The sequence below is a fragment of the Alternaria infectoria genome, assembly GCF_024043175.1.
Source record: "Alternaria infectoria strain BMP 0036 chromosome Unknown scaffold_3, whole genome shotgun sequence".
Lineage (NCBI taxonomy): Eukaryota > Fungi > Ascomycota > Dothideomycetes > Pleosporales > Pleosporaceae > Alternaria > Alternaria infectoria.
The window spans coordinates 1,205,656-1,224,434 of NW_026250692.1; the positions used below are offsets into that span (position 1 = coordinate 1,205,656).

Sequence of the window (18,779 nt, forward strand, 5' to 3'; positions counted from 1 at the left end):
AGCGAGCCAAGCCGCGGCGCACGTGCCAGGCTGCCAGAGCTCCGAACTGCAACTTCTATCGCGAACACAGCAGCTCCATACGCCCCGCCTACCGCCAACACCAAGGGGATACTCTCTCAGAACTTTTACAGACCCTTCCCTGCATTTCAAGTCGTCCTCGGACGCGCATTACCAATCATGTCTGGCGCCGCAAACCGACAGGGAAAGATGGTAAGTAAATCCGCCCAGTAGCTCGACTCTTTGACCTGAGAGAAGACGCGCATAGAAACTGACTGACGTCTGGTGATATAGCAAAATCTAGTAAGCGCTCCAGAATCCGCTCATAGTCGCATGCAACTTACAAGTTCAGATCAACTACCGCATGAAAGTTACACTCCAAGATGGTAGGCAAATGGTCGGGCAGATGCTCGCATTCGACAAGGTCAGTGTCGCGTACCCTTTCTCTGCCTATTCTGCTAATTCCATCTCCGCAGCACATGAACCTCGTTCTCGCCGACACAGAAGAGTTCCGACGCACACGAAGAAGGGGCAAGGCCGCGCCCGGCGCAACCCAGCAGGTCACCGAGACTGAAGAGCGACGCGCAATTGGACTTACTATTATTCGTGGCGCGCACGTAATCTCATTATCTGTCGACGGACCACCGCCTGCCGACCCTGCCGCGCGACTCGGGAACGCTGGAGGATCAACTACTGCTGCTGCGCTGGCTGCGGGACCTGGTGTTGCGCGTCCAGCTGGACGTGGTCTCCCAGTCGGTCTTACTGGCCCAGCTCCTGGTGTTGGGGGTCCTGGTCCTGGTTTCGGAGGTGGCTTCCCAGGCGCACCTGGAGGCTTTGGTGGCCCGCCTGGCTTCCCAGGTCGTGGCGGACCTGGTGGACCACGTACGTTGCCCAGGATCATAACTTGAGGAAGTTTGCTAACAAGCCATAGCCGGTTTCCCTCCCGCTGGTGGACCGCCTGGATTCGGAGCACCACCAGGCTTCGGAGGACCGCCCGGTTTCCCTGGTCGCGGTGGGCCTGGCTTCGGTGGCAGGTAGACGCAGGACAACGAACGATCATGATAAGATATCACTGGAAAGATTTGGCATTGGACGATCGAACACGGCGCGTGCCTACATCGCACGTCTCAGGAGATACCTAGGAAAAGGAGCAGACACACGTCCGACACATCGTAAGAGAGAAGTATCCCTAAGATGCGATGTGGTAGTGATTGCAAAAAGCACCAAAAGGGCAGCATACCAAGTTCGAGAGTGTCCGGAAGTTTAGTTGGAGGGGCATCGAACATACCAACGGGTTGAATGCAGAACAAGAATCAGTCACGTCAATTTGACCATGAGATTAGCTCCAATGACCCAAGTTTGACGTGCCTATATTGAAAGTCTTCGCCATAGTGAGCGACCATGTCAATTGCTTCATCCCCATCCCACACGACACCGGAGAAGAAACAACGTGCAATTCGCCAGCTCTACTCGATCTAGCTCCTTGTGACACAGTCCATCCTATTTATTCCCTCGTATTTCCGGCCAGCATCACCGTGCACGTGATGTCTTTCCCGTTGTCGGAAGGCAGTCTGCGGTTCCCGCACCGGTCCCTGTTGTTCGGCCCCCCAATTATCGCTTGGCACCCAACCTGTCCGTCGTGCGTCCGCAACTCGCAAACTGCGACAAACCGACCCACGAGAGCTTCCACGTCAAGCCGCCCACGCAACTCGGTCCTCGGTTTCCTCCCGGTAAATAAGTCAACATGGCCGCCGCGATCAAAGCCCTCAATGCGAAGATTCGCTCAAACAAGTACACGGATTACTTTTGCTCGACTCGTACGTTTACCTCGTTCGTCTCTTCGCGGGATTGCGCATTGCAAGAGCTTGGGAGGAGGGCGCGATGGAGGATAGATCTGGAGATTTGACAGAGGAGTGATAGGAAAGGGAAGAGAAGAGAGAGCAGTGGGCTAACGCAAAGATAGATTTCTGGGGCCCGGCGAGTAACTTTGGTATCCCGATTGCGGCTATTGCGGACATGAGCAAAGATCCTGAGATGTACGTGCTGCCTCCTCCTCTTCACGGCATTACTATGGCCAAACCACTTGAACAATACGCGACGCAACCCGCCCTCTTCCTATCTACACATCCTCGACCTGATTCCACCACACCCCTCCTCATAACATTCAGCTAACCCCACCCTAGCATCTCCGGCCGCATGACCGGCGCCCTCACCCTCTACTCCGGCACATTCATGCGCTACGCCATGGCAGTCACACCAGCCAACTACCTGCTCTTCGGATGCCACGCCATCAACTTCTCCTCGCAACTCGTCCAAGGGTACCGCTACCTCAACTACTGGAACTTCGGCGGCCGGGAAGCCAGCTTGGCAGGAAAGGCGGAACAAGCAAAGGACGGGGCGATGGGTATGGTGGGAAAGGCGGAGCAGAAGCTTGAGAAGGTCGCGGAGGATGTCAAGGGCGTTATTCCGAAATAAAGAAATGGGACGACAGGGAATACCGAGTTGAGGGGGGATGCATGCGTGAGCTTGTGTATGAATGGATATGCTGCTGAATGCTATATACACACTTTCCGCAAACCTACTATGACCCAACTTTTGTTATGCTGGACCAAGATCTACACCACTACTATGCACGCTTTGATTACATGAGACTGCTCCTCCCTCCAATCTCCGTTCCACCCTGGCCATTCGGCAAATCTCCATCTCGCCCATCAACAAACTCTCTATAAATCTTCTCGAGACGCATCCGCTCTTGAGCCGAGATACTGCTACGTCCGCTGGAAAGAGACGACTCAATGTGCTTCCATTGGATCTGCGGATCCTTCCTCTCACCCCCATCTTCTTGTTCTTTAGTCGCCCTGTCTTCGTCTTCCCGCTGCGACGAGCCATCAGAACGCTGGAGCTGTTTCTGCTTCTTGCGTAGAGCTTGTAGAGCCGCGATTTTCTGAGCAATCATGGCGCGCTCGGTGAGTTGGGCGGAAGTGGCTAGGGCAGAGGTAGATGTAGATGAAGGGTCGTCGCCGTAGCGGAAGTAGGAGAAATCTGGGATACCCTTCTCTTTACCGTTGCCACTACCGCTGCTTCCATCTTTCTTGTGATCGATCTTCGAGGGGTCGACGTCTCCAAGTACGTCGTGGATGGCTTCCAATTGGGCGTTGTATACCACAGCTTGGAGATCGGCGCCGGAGTAGCCTTCTGTTCGCATTGCTATTTCGCGGAGATTCTTGCCTTCCTGTCCGTCGCCTAGGAGGCTGGGTGCGAGGTGCAGTTTGCGTGTTACAGCACGTAGGATGTCAATGCGTTCCTCTACGTCCGGCATATCACATAGAAGGGATTTATCAAGACGACCAGGACGGAGGAGCGCAGGATCGATCAGATCGGGTCGCGACGTAGCAGCTAAGACATAGACACCTGAAAGACCTTCCGCTCCGTCCATCTGGGTGAGAAGTTGGTTGACGACACGGTCTGTTACACCCGTTGAGTCATGCCCACGTTTCGGTGCAATACTGTCGAATTCATCGAAGAACAGAACGCAAGGTCGCGCTGCTTCTGCGCGTTCGAAGAGATCGCGGACAGACTTTTCAGAGGCACCAATGTACTTGTTGAGAATTTCCGGTCCTTTGACTGAGATGAAGTTCAGGCCGCACTCACCTGCTACGGCGGATGCGAGGAGAGTCTTGCCGCAACCTGGGTAGCCGTACAGGAGTAGACCTGATCGGAGACGTAGTGGGCATTTTGCGAAGATGGGTGCGTAGGTTGTAGGGTATTGAAGGGTCTCTAGGAGAACCTGTCGTGTTGTATGGAGACCGCCAATAGAATCCCATTTCGTGGTGGAGGACTGAAGGGTGACGTTTCGCAGGGAAGCGGGCGTGAAGCCGGAGAGAGCTTGTGTATAGTCGTCCCGCGTAAGAGAAACAGTAGGGGCGGTCGATGTAACTGAACGAATCAGTGCCTCGTTACGGGCGCGCGATGTAAGTAGCACAAGATCGCCAGGCATGTAGCCGTCTGTCTGGCCAGCGAGGTCGAGGAAGTCAATGGAAGTGTCGATGGCAAAGGCGTAATCCTCAGAGGGTTGCTGTGGTATGCTATCAGTGCTAGGGTGACTGCGGTGAGCGGTACTAGGTCGACTGGTAGATGGAGATGGCGGGAAAGCATGGCCATTGGGCTCCTTCGACTGCTCTGTTTTGGCATCCTTGAAAGCAAGCATCTCAAGGACCTTCCTTCTACCGTCTTTGTTGGGCGCTTTGAGACTGACAATCTCGCGGACAATGTGTCCGCCAACGATGACGTTGTTCAGCGCCTCTTTACCTTGCGCAGTTGCTAGCAAGACTACACCAGAGTCCATGGAGCAGTATTGCCTGACGATGTTGATTAGACACTCGCTAACATGCCGACTCCGTCCGTTCTCGTTGCCAACTTGAAGTTCAGTCTCTACAGGGCAAAGCTTGTCCAAGTCGTCAAGAATGACTACTGCATTCCCGCCGCCTCTTGCGCCCCATGAGGCAGAAGCGAACAATCTGTTCAGAGTCTCCTTGATAGTCGCGACTCGCGTCTCATCCGTTACAAGTTTGCGGCAGGGAAAATAGATGGTGTTGAATAGATACTCGGTCCGCAGCTGATGGGTAAGTAGTTGAGCGCATTGCGACTTTCCTGCTCCAAGGCCACCTGTGAGTAAGACGGAAGAGTTGTGCGTCAGGTGCGATCGTAGTTGCTGAATGAGAGGGTCTATGCCGACTAAGTTCGCAGGCGTCTGCGGTAGCGGGTCACCTTGCTGCCAGCCCTTGGCCCAGCTTGTTGGCGTTGGCACCTCTTGACCTAGCTCAAGTGGTGGCTTCCTCTCCGGGAAGAGCACCCATGAGACTCCGGCTGTCGATGATGGCGGCTCAAACCTTACAATGCCTCCTTGCCAACCAAGCTCGGAGTCCTTCACCGGAGGCAGGATCATTCCGTCTGTAAGTGGCCCGTCCAGGAGTCCGTTCTTTTTTCCGTATGTTGTCTTGATCTTCTGTATGGCATTTTCCTGGTCCTGCTTGGACTCACCGCCAAACTTCAACGACGCATTGACCTGTGATGCAATGGTGGAAAAGGGGATGATCTTGACAGACTTGACGACAGGTTCCCTCGATTCTTTCGTACCTTGCGGTTTCATGGCCGGCGGCTTGGGCGTTTGAGCTGGAGCACCTTCGATCCGGACGAGACCGCCCACAAAGTTCTCGAAGCCCAGAACTTTGCAGAGATCGGTTGAAAGCGCCACATGTCGACTATCCGGCGCGTCCTCCCATGCTATGATCTTGGCGACCACGCGCGTTGCGGGCTTCTCCTGCTCCTGCTCTTTGGACATGTCCACGGGCTCCTGTAGCCCGGCGGGCTTGATGATTGACACGGAGACCCAGTTGGCGCCTCTGAGAGCCTTGGTGAGGAGTACGTCCTTGTCTACCCACACCTTCAGGCCCTCGGCGTCTGCGTCCTCTTCCTCATCGAACCACTCTTGGGCGACACTGCGATCAACTCCACGCAGGAAGATGACGCCTTTGCTCGCGGCATCCTCGCGACCGCTGCGCCGCCGGACTGTGCTTGCCGTGCTCTTTCCGCTCTTCCTCGACGCAGCGCCTACACTTCTGCTTTCGCGCGTCGAGCTCCTTTCCTTCTGCCGTGTCTTGGGCGCCACGATGACCTCGGCGTCGGGCGAGATCTTGACGAAGAGTGAGGTGTTGGGCGGCGCAGGAGCGATGGACGTGACGGTGATGTTCGCCGTGGTCGTGGGAGACAGGTGCAGCGTGAGAGGATGCGGCGACTGGGCCTGGGGGTTCGGGAGCGCGCGTATCTGAGAGAGGAAGTTCAACTCCAAGAACTGGGCGTGCAGCTCTATCATCTCCCAATCAACAGGGGTCAATGGCTCGATGTTGATGGTATGCGCCTGTGGAGGATCCAGATGCAGCAGTATGCCCACCTTCTGGCCCTCTTGGAGCCCAATCAGCCTGGCGAAGGTGGCATCCACCTCGACTGCTGGCAGGTCCTGTTGGCTGACTGCCGGGCTGCCTCTCAGGCCATCTCGTCCGACGACAGGCGCGATGCGGCGCTTGCTCTGCATGCCCGTCCATCCTACAAAGACCGACTTGGGCGCGGCGTTCCTGTTGTCCGACGCACCCGGTGGGGGAGGCTGGCGGTACGTGAGCTCGACGACGACATTCTGGGCGACGGTGTTGGCGTTGACGAGCACGGAGACGAGCGAGGACGGGAGGTTGACCAGGCAATTCTTCAACGACTGCTGCAGGGCAACTTCGGCCTGGACAGCATTGCCGGCGGGCTTCTTGGGCGGCATGGCGGCGAGGGTGGAGGAGTGAATGGCGGTGCTGCTGTCGGTGTCGCATGCCGCCTACCTCGAGCTCTCGACGCGGGCCGAGGTCGAGGTGCAGGGCGGCGGCGGTGCCCCAAAGCGGTGCTAGTCGCCGGGCGTGGGAACGCGGGTCGACGCGCCTCAGAGCTGCAACGCGACCAGCCCCAATTTTGCTACCGCGCATCCCTCCCCGCTGCATCAACCCTCGACGACGACCCCGACACCAGCCCCAGACACCATGGCGCTCCTTACCACGAGTGCGCCCGTCAATTACGACGAGCAGGAGGGTGTGTATGCACGCGCAAAACACTGAAACCCCCAGCTAACACCCGCCAGCCGCCTTTGTTGACTTCCTCAAAAACTACAAATCAGCCTCGACCGACGCGGCCGACCAGCTCCAGGGCCTGAACATCAGCGGCAATGGCGACGAGGAGTACGACATGGTGGACGACTCGGACGACCCTGCGCCCAACGGAGCCCAGTCCCGCGCCAAGTCGAAGCTCAAGTACATGGACCAACTCCAAGACGTAGCGAACCGCGTGCGCGACGAGATCCAGATAGACCTCAACGACGTCGAGGCCTACGAGAAGGCGACCTCAGACGACGAGCACAACTACCGGCTGGTCGAGTCCGTCGAGCGCAATGCACACCACTACATCGAGATCTTCTCGCGCGCAGTCGACAAGTGCCTGCCCGCACCCACCAGAGAACTAGAGTACGGCCCCGTGACATCCTGCCCAGACAGAGACTAACAGCACCAGCTTCAAGGACGACGTCCTGGACGTGATCATGACGCAGCGCTCGAAGCGCAACGAGAGACAGCAGGAGATGCAGGGAGTCGACGACAACGCACAGGCTGCGCCCGAGACCATGTTTCCTCCTGCCTTGACGAGACGATACACGCTCAACTTCAGGCCCAGGATACCGTCTGGTTCCAGCAGCCAGCGCAGCATGAAGGCGCTGGCTGTCCGCAACGTGCGAGGAGAGCACCTGGGCCATCTCATCACAGTCCGTGGTATTGCAACCAGAGTGTCGGACGTCAAGCCTGCTGTGCAGGTCAACGCCTACTCCTGCGATCGCTGCGGAAGTGAAGTCTTCCAGCCCGTGACCACCAAGCAGTTCACCCCGCTCGTCGAGTGCCCGTCCGACGACTGCAAGAGCAACAAAACCAAGGGCCAGCTCTTCCTTTCTACGCGCGCCTCCAAGTTCCTTCCTTTCCAAGAAGTCAAGATCCAGGAGATGGCGGACCAAGTACCTGTGGGTCATATTCCCCGGCAATTGACCATCCACTGCCACGGCGCGCTTGTCAGACAGATCAACCCCGGAGATGTCATCGATTGTGCTGGCATCTTCCTCCCCACGCCCTACACTGGATTCAAGGCCATCCGGGCCGGTCTACTTACCGACACATACCTCGAAGCACAATATGTCATGCAACACAAGAAGGCCTACGACGACATTGTGCTTGCTCAACCAACTCTCCGACGGATGAACGAGCTTGAGAGGACTGGCCAGCTGTACGAGTACCTATCCCGATCCATCGCACCCGAGATTTTCGGTCACGTCGATGTCAAGAAGGCTCTTCTGCTCCAGCTCATTGGTGGTGTCACAAAGGAGGTCGGCGACGGCATGCGCATCCGTGGTGACATCAACGTCTGCTTGATGGGTGACCCCGGTGTGGCCAAATCCCAATTGCTCAAGTATATTACCAAAGTAGCACCTCGTGGTGTGTACACTACTGGTCGTGGTAGCAGTGGTGTTGGTCTCACCGCGGCTGTCATGCGCGACCCAGTCACCGATGAAATGGTGCTTGAAGGAGGAGCCCTCGTCTTGGCTGACAACGGCATGTGCTGTATTGATGAGTTTGACAAGATGGACGACAGCGACCGAACGGCGATCCACGAGGTCATGGAACAGCAAACCATCTCCATCAGCAAGGCTGGTATCACAACCACTCTGAATGCCCGCACATCAATCCTCGCAGCCGCCAACCCGTTGTACGGCCGCTACAACCCTCGTCTCTCGCCGATTGAGAACATCAACCTTCCTGCTGCGCTTCTCTCACGTTTCGACGTCCTGTTCCTCATCCTTGATACCCCTGCGCGAGACTCTGATGAAGAGCTGGCACGCCACGTCACCCACGTGCACATGCATAACGCTCACCCTGAAGCCCCTGGCGGCATCATCTTCAGCCCGGCCGAAGTACGACAATGGGTTGCTCGCGCACGGTCGTACCGACCAACTGTGCCAAAGGAGGTTTCGGATTACATGGTTGGTGCCTATGTACGCATGCGTCAACAGCAAAAGCGCGACGACGGCAACAAGAAGGCCTTTACCCACACCTCACCGCGTACGCTGCTTGGTGTACTCCGTCTTGCGCAGGCTCTGGCACGTCTGCGGTTCGCCGAACAAGTCATCTCGGAAGATGTAGACGAAGCTCTCCGCCTTACCGAAGTCAGCAAGGCCAGTTTGTACGCCGATGAGAACCGTGGGATTGATCACACTCCAAGCAGTAAAATCTACCACCTCATCAAGTCCATGGAGGCGAGCGGTGCTGCTGCTGTCGGTGATGGCACCAGGGGTGAGCTCGATCTTCGCAGAGTCAGGGAAAGAGTCCTGGCCAAGGGCTTCACAGCCGATCAGTTCGAGCAGGCCATTGACGAGTACTCCATGCTTGACGTAAGTACCGTTGCCAAACGTTTGATTTTATGCACGATGCTAACGCTTTCTGACAGGTCTGGCAAACAACCGGAGAGGGCACAAGGCTTGTGTTCATCGAGGCTGGTCTGGAAGATGAGGATATGGACGCCGATAACGACTTCTAAAGCATGGGAGGGAAGCGACGGCAGAGGATGTAGATGTATCTGGTTACGGCGTACCACGGCGTTGGATATCCGAACGACGCTTAGCGCGCGTCTATTTTGCTTGCAGCAGCTTCGCATATAAATTCCAATGAAGCAACGATGTACAAATTCGTCTTCCACGGCCGCCCGCCGAGTGTCGCGTGAGGTCGTGGGTGGCTGTCACATGCCAAGGCAGCCGTCTGCAGGCAAGCATCATGGGGGGTGGTGAACCCTCGCGGGGTCGCTTCCGAAAAGTGGGAAAACTCACGTTTCCCAGCCCTGTTTCACTGTGCGATCTCTCACAGCCACTCGCAGTTCCTCTGATTACTTATGTGGTGAGAATTCGCTTCGAGTCTCGTCCACGGTCTTACCTTCTTAAAGAGGTTACCTCCAACTGCGAATCTCGCGACGCGGCAGAAACCAGCCAGATAAGCTTGCGCCGGCTCTCCTCTCCTCTCCCTGTGATTTCTCGATCAACCGCAAACCCCAGACGAGTTCGCGCTCCCCAGAATTCTTCGCAATGGCTCCAGGCGCAGCAAACAACTTTGCGCAATTCATGGTGGTAGGACGTAAGTGCACCCCTCCATGCTGCCTCCGCCCACATCCACAACACTTGATTGCGCCCCCATTGCACCTGCTGACGAACCCGCAGCAACATGTTTCTTCCTCGGTATCATGTTTGCGCAACTCCCATACGACTACAATGTGCTATGGACCATGCCCGCCGACCGATCAGCCTACTTCGACATCCTTGAATCGCACATCAAGTTCCTCTATGCCTCGCCTCCCATCGTGTCGCGCATCCTCAACCTAGCCATCGGCACCGGCCTCCTCGGCTTCCTCATCAAGCTCTTCAAGCCCAACCAAGCCAACATGCTCTTCGATGGCGCATCGCTTGTACTCTACATGGCTGGTATCACCGTCTACCTGACCAACATCGTCAAGGGGTTCAGGGTCGTGACAGCGGGTATCTACGGTGACGTGAACAAGGCGGCGCCGGGTGAGATCACGGACGAAGATATGGGAGATTACATCTCGAGAGAGGACACGTTGAGGGTTTTTGCGGCTAGTAATACAATCCTGGCGCTGGTGCTCGTGGGTGTGCTGGTACTGCAGGCCGGGCAGTGGTACGCCAAGAGGGCTGAGGAGAAGGAGATCGAGGAGTTTGAACGCAAGGCTGCGGAGGCCAAGGGCGCTGGGAAGAAGAAGCAGTAGAAAACAAACTCGCTGCTCATGAGTGGGCTTTGGGGTAGCGCTTTCGCATCTCAAGGAACTCAATTTGGGTCAAGTAGGCTCTCAGCTTTTCTTCTCTTCTGTCATGTGTAGTTATCAAGAGTTGGGATCGGTTCTTGGTATGCGAAACGAGTTGTGTAGGAACAATTGGGTACATAACACTCTTCGTGAGATGCACTTGTTCATGACTTAATATCTTTCAGGTTCCTCTATGTGCTTCGTATCAACCGCTATTCCCTTGATACATACGAATCCTGCCTATCTCCACGATCGATTCAATCCTACCATCTGAACTCACCTCAGATAGCGGCAGCGGTGTATATTCGGTTTGGTAGCGCTTTCCTGTTTGGCACAACTTAACAACAATAACAACTCTCACCTGCCCGACCTCTCTTTCTCCCCTGCCAACCTCATCTACATCCTTCACAACGACTGGCACCTCTTGTTTCGACATACCGCGACATTTCAGCTTGATTGGGGATATGTTGACCGATGGCTAGTGCTACTCACTTCACCGATTGACAGATACGCACACGGTCGCACCTTCTCACCGCTCACGGAAGGACTTACGCCGAGCAAGCAAGAGGCAGTTGCGGCCACTGAGCTTCATTGATACTTCATCTACGTTACGTCAGGGGAAAGCATTACCAATCATGTCGCGGCAACAGGCAGCTTCCGCTCGCGGACGCAAACAGACCGGGACCAGGACCAGGATGGAACACCGAGATCGAGCTGCTGCGGCCTCAACAAACGGTCTGCTCAACCGCCAATTCGCCAGCATTACGGACGTGCTCGTCAAAGCAAGTCAGCGTCGCAACGCTGAACTACAAGAGCTACAGCAGAGGCGTTCGAGGCCAGTACCCATCCCATCAACACCAAAAGCTGCACCAGAGCTTCTTGTCACCCCCGAGCCTGAGCTATCACAGGGCAGCGATTCTTGTGACGATCGTCCCGAGCTTGAACAAGCTTACAAAAGTGACGAGAACACTGCGAGTGACGAGCCAATGGCGGCTGCTTCTGTTGAAGGATCATCAGGTAAGCATTTAGGCATCAACTGATCGCTCAACTCAGCCCGACTAACCAACAAATAGACATGCAACAGACACAGGTTCACCTGCGCGGCGGCTACTTATCGGACCGTGCCGAGAATCCCAAGATGATGCTCGCGGAGCTCGATTCGTCGCTGCGACAGCGTTCAGACATTGGTAATAAGGAGAAGCTTGATGGTGACTGTGATCTATCACGAATGCTGGCAGATATGAAGCGGGATCTGTTCTCGTCAAAGGATACTGTGGTTGTACGCGACAACAGTCTGAAGGCCACGGGCGCAGACCTCAGTTTGAACAAGGAAGACGAATTGTCAGCTTTGGCCGAGCGTCTAGGCGTCGACATTGGCGAAGACGATATCCTGGAGAACAAGGAAGCCATGCCTGCCGAATCAGGTGAAGAGAAGCAAATCCCTGACACAAACTGTTCCAATGATGAAGACGATAATCTCGAGACTCTCCGCGCGAAGATGAACGCTATGTTCTCTCCACCCTCCAACATGACCCCCGACAGCTCTCGCAGAACCGCCCAGGCCGTATCTGTTGTCGACAAGACACTAGCCTCTCCACAAGACACAACTGCGATACTCGAGCCGAAAGGCATACAACGTCCAGATATGAATGAGTCTGAGGCTAAGAAAGAGAGGGAAGACATGGTGAAGAGGGAGAACGAGAAGCTCGACGCCACCATCAAGTACGTCCTGGAAGAGGAAGAGAAGTATCACGCGATCGAGGAGAAGAAAATTCTACCAAACCGTTTGATCGTCACCAATCTCGCTGCTAGCGTAGACGAGGAAGCCATCCGCATACTCTTTATCGAGTACAGATGGGACATGTAAGTCTTACACTATACACGTCAGTGAATGCATGCGCTAACTAGAGTTCGCTAGTCGCAACATCACCATCCTTCCCGAACGTGAGCCGGTCAAGAGGACTAGAACGGCATATATCGACATGGACAGCAGGAAGAAGGCGATTCGTGCGTCTTATGAGGTTGGAAGCATCTACGGATTGATTGTGAAGATCAAGTTGGCGGTGGAGTAGAGAGGGATGAAGGCTCACATGCTTGTATGTGGACTACGAGATATCGGGCAATAGTGTATTGTATCTGTGAAAATACTTTTTGAGTAACTACTTAAGAAGGAATACACATCCGGCGTGTATCAAGCAGTACCTTTTTCATGGAAGCGTGTAGCCTCAGACTCCCTTGTCGCTCGCTAGTGCCTTCTCCAGCTCATGATCAGCGCTCAACTCCTTCTCAGCTCCCTCAATCACACCCCTCAGTCCTTTGGCACAGACCTCCAACTGCGCCTTCTCCACCTCGTCAAGCTGAACTGGCATGGCTTTGATGATACCCTTTCGCCCAACTACTGCTGGCATTGACAAGCAGCAGCCCAGCTCAGGCTGGTAGAAGGACAAGGGCCGAACGGATCGTGAGTCGAATAATATATACTTGCAGATGCCAGCCGCGATATTTCCGATGCCGTAGCTTGTGCAACCCTTCGCCGCGATGATCGCGCCAGCTGCTCCACGAGTGTGAGCCGATATTTGGTCCTTGAACTCCTGAGACATCGTGTCTGGCGGAAGAGCAAGAGAAAGCGGTGTTGTGCCAATAGTAGCGCTGGACCACGCAATCTGTATCTTATATCAGCATGTCTATCTCTCCTGTCTCGTCACCCTCTCCTCTCGCCGCAAAGAAACCAGGGAAACTGTACTCACAAACTGACTATCCCCATGTTCCCCCAACACATAAGCATCAATACTACTCGGCGCCACCCCCGCCCTCTCACTCAGCACGCCCCTCAACCTCGCAGAATCCAAACTCGTCCCCGTCCCCAACACCTGACTCTCGGGCAAACCCGACAACCGCCTCGCAAAATACGTCAGGATATCCACTGGATTCGCCACAAGCAGCAAGATCGTGTGCGGACTAATCGGCGCCATGGCACTGAAGATGCTCTCTAGAATGTGCAGGTTACGGGATAAGAGGGATAAGCGTGATTCTCCTGGCTTCTGCTTTGCGCCGGCGGTTATGACGACGATGTCTGCTCGGCCGGCGTCGGCGTGCGTTCCGGCGCGCACGCGGACAGAGGTGCCTCCGCGGTAGGTGGCGTCGTTTAGATCGCGGACTTGGGCTTCCAGGAGCGTGGTTTTGGGGTCTACGAGGATTACTTCTGAGCAGATGGGTTGCAGGATGAGGGTGTAGGCTAGGGTGGAACCGACGTCGCCGCAGCCGAGGATGGCGATTGTGGTTTTTAGTTTGGGAGATGTCATTGCGTCGTTATGGGTTGTTGGTTCTTGTGGTTGTGTGAGTAGGTAGTTGCACTGTCGAGGTGTTTGTGTGGTGGAAGAAGTTAGGTGATGAGAGGCGCGGAATCTGAGTGAGTTATAGGGCTAATAGTTAGAGGCTGTGGAGAGTCCATCGTTTGAGGATATATATACTCTACTCATCCATGTGTCTTGGAAGTCGCATGTTGTGTTACGTTGCCAAGGCCTGGGCTGCTGAGAAGTGGTGTGATCTGGAGTGGAGCTCAGCCACTCACCACCCGCCTCATCGCGCAAACACGTGTTGGCAGCATCATACTAACAATGCTTTCACGGGCCGTTTTCGTGTCATATCTTACTGTGCCCAAAATCGGATGCATACCCCCCGACGTATATACTATCTTTTGTACTCAGAACAGTTCAGTTTCAAGGTCGGCGGTCAGGAGCTCCAGGTCCAACCTCCTTCGCAGTGGTGAAGGCAGACGTGTACATATTAAGCCCACTGTTCATGCAGCTCATCCTCCAGGGGCAGCATCGTCTTTTGCAGTTCCTTCGACACCTTGTCAGCCTCCTCCCAGACACGAAGAAGGTTCCGTCCTGCGATCTTTGCAGCATCCTCATCGCTTATGCCCTGTCTCAGCAATTCGGCGATAAGGTCAGGGAACTTAGATACGTCCTCCAACCCCTCAGGAGTGGTCTCAATACCGTCATAATCCGTGCCAATACCAACGTGATCATACCCAATCAGCTCTCCAATGTGTCTGATATGACGTACGACGTGCGCTAGGGTGTTGTTCTCTGGGACGAAATCTGGGAAGGAGTTTGGCGTTTTCGGAGCCTTGCAGGATACAAAGTCTGGATTAAAGTTGACCATGACGACAGAATTGCGCTGCTTGACGAGCTGAAGTATATCGTCGGGAACGTTTCGCGGATGCGGGCAGATTGCGTATGCGGAGCTGTGGCTGAAGATTGGTGGCGCGATACTGCCGTTCCAGTTTCCGTCACCTCGACCGACGAGTACGTCGCGCATGGTGTCTTGACTCACGTGCGCTAGATCTACTAGCATTCCTAGGCGGTTCATCTCCTTGACGAGGTCGCGACCTGCGGGACTGAGACCTTTCCAGTACGGTTTCGCAATGCGCGCGCTCCAGTCGGATCCCGTCTCGATTGCTGCATCGGCATACTTGTTGTGGCAGTTCCATGTCAGAGTCGCGTATCTGACTCCAAGCTGGTAGTAAAGTCGCAGAGTAGAAACCGAGTTGCCGATTTGGTGCAACCCTTCGATAGCTGCTGGAGCAATGAAACCACCGTTTTCAAATGTCTTGATGGCTTCCGCGCTGTTCCGGGATGGAGTGAAGTATTTTGGGTACTGTTGCCCTAGGCGGTTGAACAGATCTAGCTGGCCGAGAGTTGCTTTCACGACTGCATACATTAGTATTGATACAATGCTCTGTCGAGTTATATTGCCTTACTATTGTGATATCTTTCGTCAGCAAAGTTCGTCTCGTCGCCCAATGGACAGAGCCAGAAGGCACTCCAGAAGGCACCACCTTGATGTCCCTTTTCGAGGCGAGGAGTATCGACATGCTGCGCTAGTCCGCCGTTCTCGAACTTGTCTGCGAAATCGCTGCCGGATTCATTGTAAATATGGTTGTTGTATTTGCCCCGGATGAAGATCATGAGATCGTTATGGCCATCTCTTGGGTAGTCAGCATGTGGACCTGCATTTCACGTCCGTACGGCTGACCAATGAGTGGGTTCTCTTGCAGTATCTTGAACGCTCTCTCTTCAACTGTCAATGGCTTTCCACATGCGTGCTTGTGGCCTGGAAACAACGTTCGGATCTCTGTGAGCCATATGGTCGACGCGATAAGGAAGAGGACTACGAGGAAGATAACGTCATCAAACTTGCACAGGCGCCGTCTCGAGGACCGGTGCTGGATTGGCGCAAGCTTTTGGCTGGTAGGGAGGTCGCCCGCCTTCTCCATTTTCATTTTCAAAATAGGAGATGCAGGTGAAAAGAAACATGGTGCCAGGTTGAGCTGTTATCATCCAGGTAGATCGGTCTTGGCAGGAGGGCGCGGACGGATTTTAGGAGTTTGGTCCGAAACACCACGCGACGCGAACCTCAGAAACATTACAGCCACGAACACCTCAACCTTACATCTGCCATTTTCTCCCTCGCAGCCCATAGTCCACAAGTATGGCGATAATATCAGCAAACACCATGATACGCAGTATCGCACTGTTTCACCTCACACTTGCAGTCGTCCTGCTGCGGAATCCCGCCCTGATATCGAACCAAAGCGTCATTCTCCTGCTAGGAGAGTCAATGCAGCTCGTACGTACTGCAATACTTCTGCTGCTTACTCAAGTTGTGTCTGAAGTCACTAACACACCCCAGCCAACACCCCGCGACTTCAACAAGCCCTCGGCCGCAACAGCCTTCGTAGCCATTCTCTTCGCCTTCATCGGCTTCTCCGACCTGACGGCCCTCTCCCTACACGAAGACGTTTTCGACCACTTCTGGGGTCTCCAAGCACCCATGCGTCTCCTCTTCCTCTTCGGCCTCACCTCATACTGCTATGTCTTCAAAGAAGGTGGCATGTTCGCACCAAGGGGCATGGACTTCAGAATGCACGCTGGCGCTAGTCTGAACAACAGCTTCGTATTCACATGGGGCTTCATGGAGGTTTCGGCGTGGTTCTGGGTGTTTACCACGTTGAGGGAAGAGAGGACGGAGAGGGCGAAGAAGGTTGCCGAAAAGGAGGCTCGCGAGAAGGATACGCTGTGAGACAGCTTTGAGGAGTCAGGCCACGTTTCAGAGATGCTTGAATTTGGATGGCAGGCAACTGGTTCGCTTGCAGAGTTCAAAGCCCTGTGCGGTGGTATAGAGTAGGGGGACTGAAACTGCCATGCCACGCCTCTGGAGCCGGTAGTGACCCAAGCCGTCGGGCGTAAACAACATCTCCCTACACACAAGTCGACAGCACAGCGACGGATGCTCAGCAGAAGACAACATGCCAGTTTACAAGTCGGAAACACTACTGAGCTAGTCTGCCTACTGTCAGTGGGTGCCCGCACCGAGGACAGCATACGGACATGCGAACTTGTTGCTTCGTCGGTTATCCTTCGATTCAATCATAGCCAATTCTGGATCATCGAATGTGTGTTCAGTCAGATATGTCGCCCAAGGAAATGCAAAGCCCACCTGAATCATCGATGCTGCCATGCCCAGCTGGTCCTGCGACGTGACTGGACCGGGAAGCCCTTCATCCAGACCCAGATGCATGCATGACAGGAATCACAGCGTCCTGCAAGGCGAGTGCATCAGTTCAACACTACTGGAAAGCGAAGCAACCTGTGCGGAAGAACTGGATTGAGCCTATCTAATACGTGTAGCAGAGCGTCCCTCCTTCTGTATTTAACAGGTCCTTGAGCGTGGCATTCCCTGCTAACAAGCCAATGTTGATGGTAAAGTCCAAAGTAACGTTCTTGCCGCTGTAATCAAAAGGCGTAATGGGCCCACCGACTTGATTGAGACGCGTCTCGAGATCTTTTTGTTGCCATTCCCAAAAGATGCGGTCAATGTTGCCATGATGGAGGTAGAAGAGTGGGTCTGCCATGTGTCAGCATGTTTCAGTGATATGTCTATGTGGCAGATGGGTATTGTCAGAAAGAACGAGAACCAGGCACTCACCACCAGGGCTCTCCGCCGCGTTTCCCATGGTACCCAGGATGCCACCGATACCAAAATGGCCACTGGCATGAATGTTTGGAGGATCAAAGCTTCGCTGCTTCTCAATTGTCCTTGCAATACTCGTATAATCCGGTTGTGCCAGGACCTCTTCGACCAGTCGTTTATCTGCCATTCGATTGACGATCCACGGAACAAAGTCTCGTTTCAAGCAGTGTGGAGTGGGCACGTTCACTGTGAAGTGGGGAGGCGCGAATGGCCCGTTCATTACACATCCTCCACCGGTGTTGCCTGTAATGTTCAAGGGATTTTGGGCAGGAGTAGCTGCGACAGGATAGCCGTTGCCGCCAAAACCTGTGTCAGGGTGAAAAATTTCTGAATCAAACGGACGGGAGGATGATTCGTTATGCGGTTCGGCATCCAGAGACCAGTCCCAGTATCTGCTCATTGGTTAGATTGAAAGCCATTGATGTCATGAGTGTATATTTGGACTGGCTAGCAACTTACGGTTGGCCTCCAGTATATCCGCATTCATCCCTCAGTGCCTTTTCGTAGGTTGCCGTGAAGTACCGGTGCCATAGAAGGAAGTGACCCTGAAAGTATGAGCGCGCAAGATCGAAGCTGGGCCAGAGGGGTTTGACGTACAACCCAATGGATCTGAGGCTTCTGCAGCATGTGAACAGCTTGATGATCATCGAATCGGTTTACAGCTCCTTCAATGCCGGATTTGGCCTTTGTATGTGACAAACACAGAACGGCATCGATGTAGGATTTCTTCTGTGGTTCTGACAATTGTCTCCTATACATGAAGCATCAGTCATACATCGGGCATCGTACAGCTTTTGATGGTCTTACCATTCCACCCTCTTGGGTGGATTTTTGCATGAACCCAGACCAGTAGTTGCGGGTAACGCTGCAGCTGCAGACCATTGTGACAAGCTTAACCCGACAGGGAGGAGTTCGAGAAGACGCATGACGATCGAGCCGAAGATCCAATGCTGAAACGTAAATGACGGGAGGGACTGTCACACGTGCGATGCCTTCGAAAACAGAAACGTTCTGCAGGATCTACAGTGCCTAGGTACCGAAGTGCTCTCTCGTACACCTACAGCGAAGTAGGCACCTGAATAGCTGATGAAGATTGATGATTAACAACACCCATCTATCTTATACAAAGGCTCCGCGATCTGGCTGCCGACAGCCGATCTGGAATTGCGCAACCAGATCGCCTAAAGTCTTTTTGGACCTTTCTCCCGCGGTTGCATGGGAGACATTGTTGAGTATGGCAGGGACAACTGCCGATGATCTATACCTGATCCAGGTGACAGAACCTAGGAACCCATAACATCGGTGTACTCTTT

The 18,779-nt window shown here is 54.4% G+C and overlaps 10 protein-coding genes across 10 annotated transcripts; 6 read left to right on the forward strand and 4 right to left on the reverse strand.

The window, feature by feature from the left end:
* Positions 1 to 177: 177 nt before the first annotated feature.
* J4E92_002623 (uncharacterized protein) lies at positions 178 to 1,035 on the forward strand (the record flags this gene model as incomplete). The annotated part of the gene is made up of 5 exons (XM_051494026.1): positions 178 to 210; positions 292 to 300; positions 350 to 421; positions 474 to 879; positions 929 to 1,035. The coding sequence occupies 5 exons, from the start codon at positions 178 to 180 to the stop codon at positions 1,033 to 1,035; spliced, it is 627 nt and encodes a 208-aa protein (XP_051355705.1).
* A 706-nt stretch (positions 1,036 to 1,741) lies between these two features.
* MPC1 (pyruvate transporter mpc1) lies at positions 1,742 to 2,472 on the forward strand (the record flags this gene model as incomplete). Its single annotated transcript, XM_051494027.1, has 3 exons — positions 1,742 to 1,814; positions 1,961 to 2,033; positions 2,181 to 2,472. 3 exons carry the CDS (start codon positions 1,742 to 1,744, stop codon positions 2,470 to 2,472), a joined length of 438 nt encoding a protein of 145 aa, XP_051355706.1.
* Positions 2,473 to 2,638: 166 nt separating this feature from the next.
* J4E92_002625 (uncharacterized protein) lies at positions 2,639 to 6,319 on the reverse strand (the record flags this gene model as incomplete). The annotated part of the gene is made up of 1 exon (XM_051494028.1): positions 2,639 to 6,319. One exon carries the CDS (start codon positions 6,317 to 6,319, stop codon positions 2,639 to 2,641), a length of 3,681 nt encoding a protein of 1,226 aa, XP_051355707.1.
* Positions 6,320 to 6,572: 253 nt separating this feature from the next.
* J4E92_002626 (DNA replication licensing factor MCM7) lies at positions 6,573 to 9,159 on the forward strand (the record flags this gene model as incomplete). Its single annotated transcript, XM_051494029.1, has 4 exons — positions 6,573 to 6,621; positions 6,671 to 7,049; positions 7,096 to 9,013; positions 9,070 to 9,159. The coding sequence occupies 4 exons, from the start codon at positions 6,573 to 6,575 to the stop codon at positions 9,157 to 9,159; spliced, it is 2,436 nt and encodes an 811-aa protein (XP_051355708.1).
* Positions 9,160 to 9,697: 538 nt separating this feature from the next.
* Positions 9,698 to 10,392, forward strand: J4E92_002627 (uncharacterized protein; the record flags this gene model as incomplete). The annotated part of the gene is made up of 2 exons (XM_051494030.1): positions 9,698 to 9,746; positions 9,830 to 10,392. The coding sequence occupies 2 exons, from the start codon at positions 9,698 to 9,700 to the stop codon at positions 10,390 to 10,392; spliced, it is 612 nt and encodes a 203-aa protein (XP_051355709.1).
* A 671-nt stretch (positions 10,393 to 11,063) lies between these two features.
* Positions 11,064 to 12,500, forward strand: J4E92_002628 (uncharacterized protein; the record flags this gene model as incomplete). Its single annotated transcript, XM_051494031.1, has 3 exons — positions 11,064 to 11,445; positions 11,502 to 12,291; positions 12,347 to 12,500. 3 exons carry the CDS (start codon positions 11,064 to 11,066, stop codon positions 12,498 to 12,500), a joined length of 1,326 nt encoding a protein of 441 aa, XP_051355710.1.
* A 153-nt stretch (positions 12,501 to 12,653) lies between these two features.
* J4E92_002629 (uncharacterized protein) lies at positions 12,654 to 13,730 on the reverse strand (the record flags this gene model as incomplete). The annotated part of the gene is made up of 2 exons (XM_051494032.1): positions 12,654 to 13,091; positions 13,176 to 13,730. 2 exons carry the CDS (start codon positions 13,728 to 13,730, stop codon positions 12,654 to 12,656), a joined length of 993 nt encoding a protein of 330 aa, XP_051355711.1.
* Positions 13,731 to 14,214: 484 nt separating this feature from the next.
* J4E92_002630 (uncharacterized protein) lies at positions 14,215 to 15,709 on the reverse strand (the record flags this gene model as incomplete). The annotated part of the gene is made up of 3 exons (XM_051494033.1): positions 14,215 to 15,143; positions 15,194 to 15,418; positions 15,469 to 15,709. The coding sequence occupies 3 exons, from the start codon at positions 15,707 to 15,709 to the stop codon at positions 14,215 to 14,217; spliced, it is 1,395 nt and encodes a 464-aa protein (XP_051355712.1).
* A 239-nt stretch (positions 15,710 to 15,948) lies between these two features.
* On the forward strand, positions 15,949 to 16,515 carry J4E92_002631 (uncharacterized protein; the record flags this gene model as incomplete). Its single annotated transcript, XM_051494034.1, has 2 exons — positions 15,949 to 16,062; positions 16,126 to 16,515. 2 exons carry the CDS (start codon positions 15,949 to 15,951, stop codon positions 16,513 to 16,515), a joined length of 504 nt encoding a protein of 167 aa, XP_051355713.1.
* A 595-nt stretch (positions 16,516 to 17,110) lies between these two features.
* On the reverse strand, positions 17,111 to 17,593 carry J4E92_002632 (uncharacterized protein; the record flags this gene model as incomplete). The annotated part of the gene is made up of 2 exons (XM_051494035.1): positions 17,111 to 17,340; positions 17,422 to 17,593. 2 exons carry the CDS (start codon positions 17,591 to 17,593, stop codon positions 17,111 to 17,113), a joined length of 402 nt encoding a protein of 133 aa, XP_051355714.1.
* Positions 17,594 to 18,779: the final 1,186 nt, after the last annotated feature.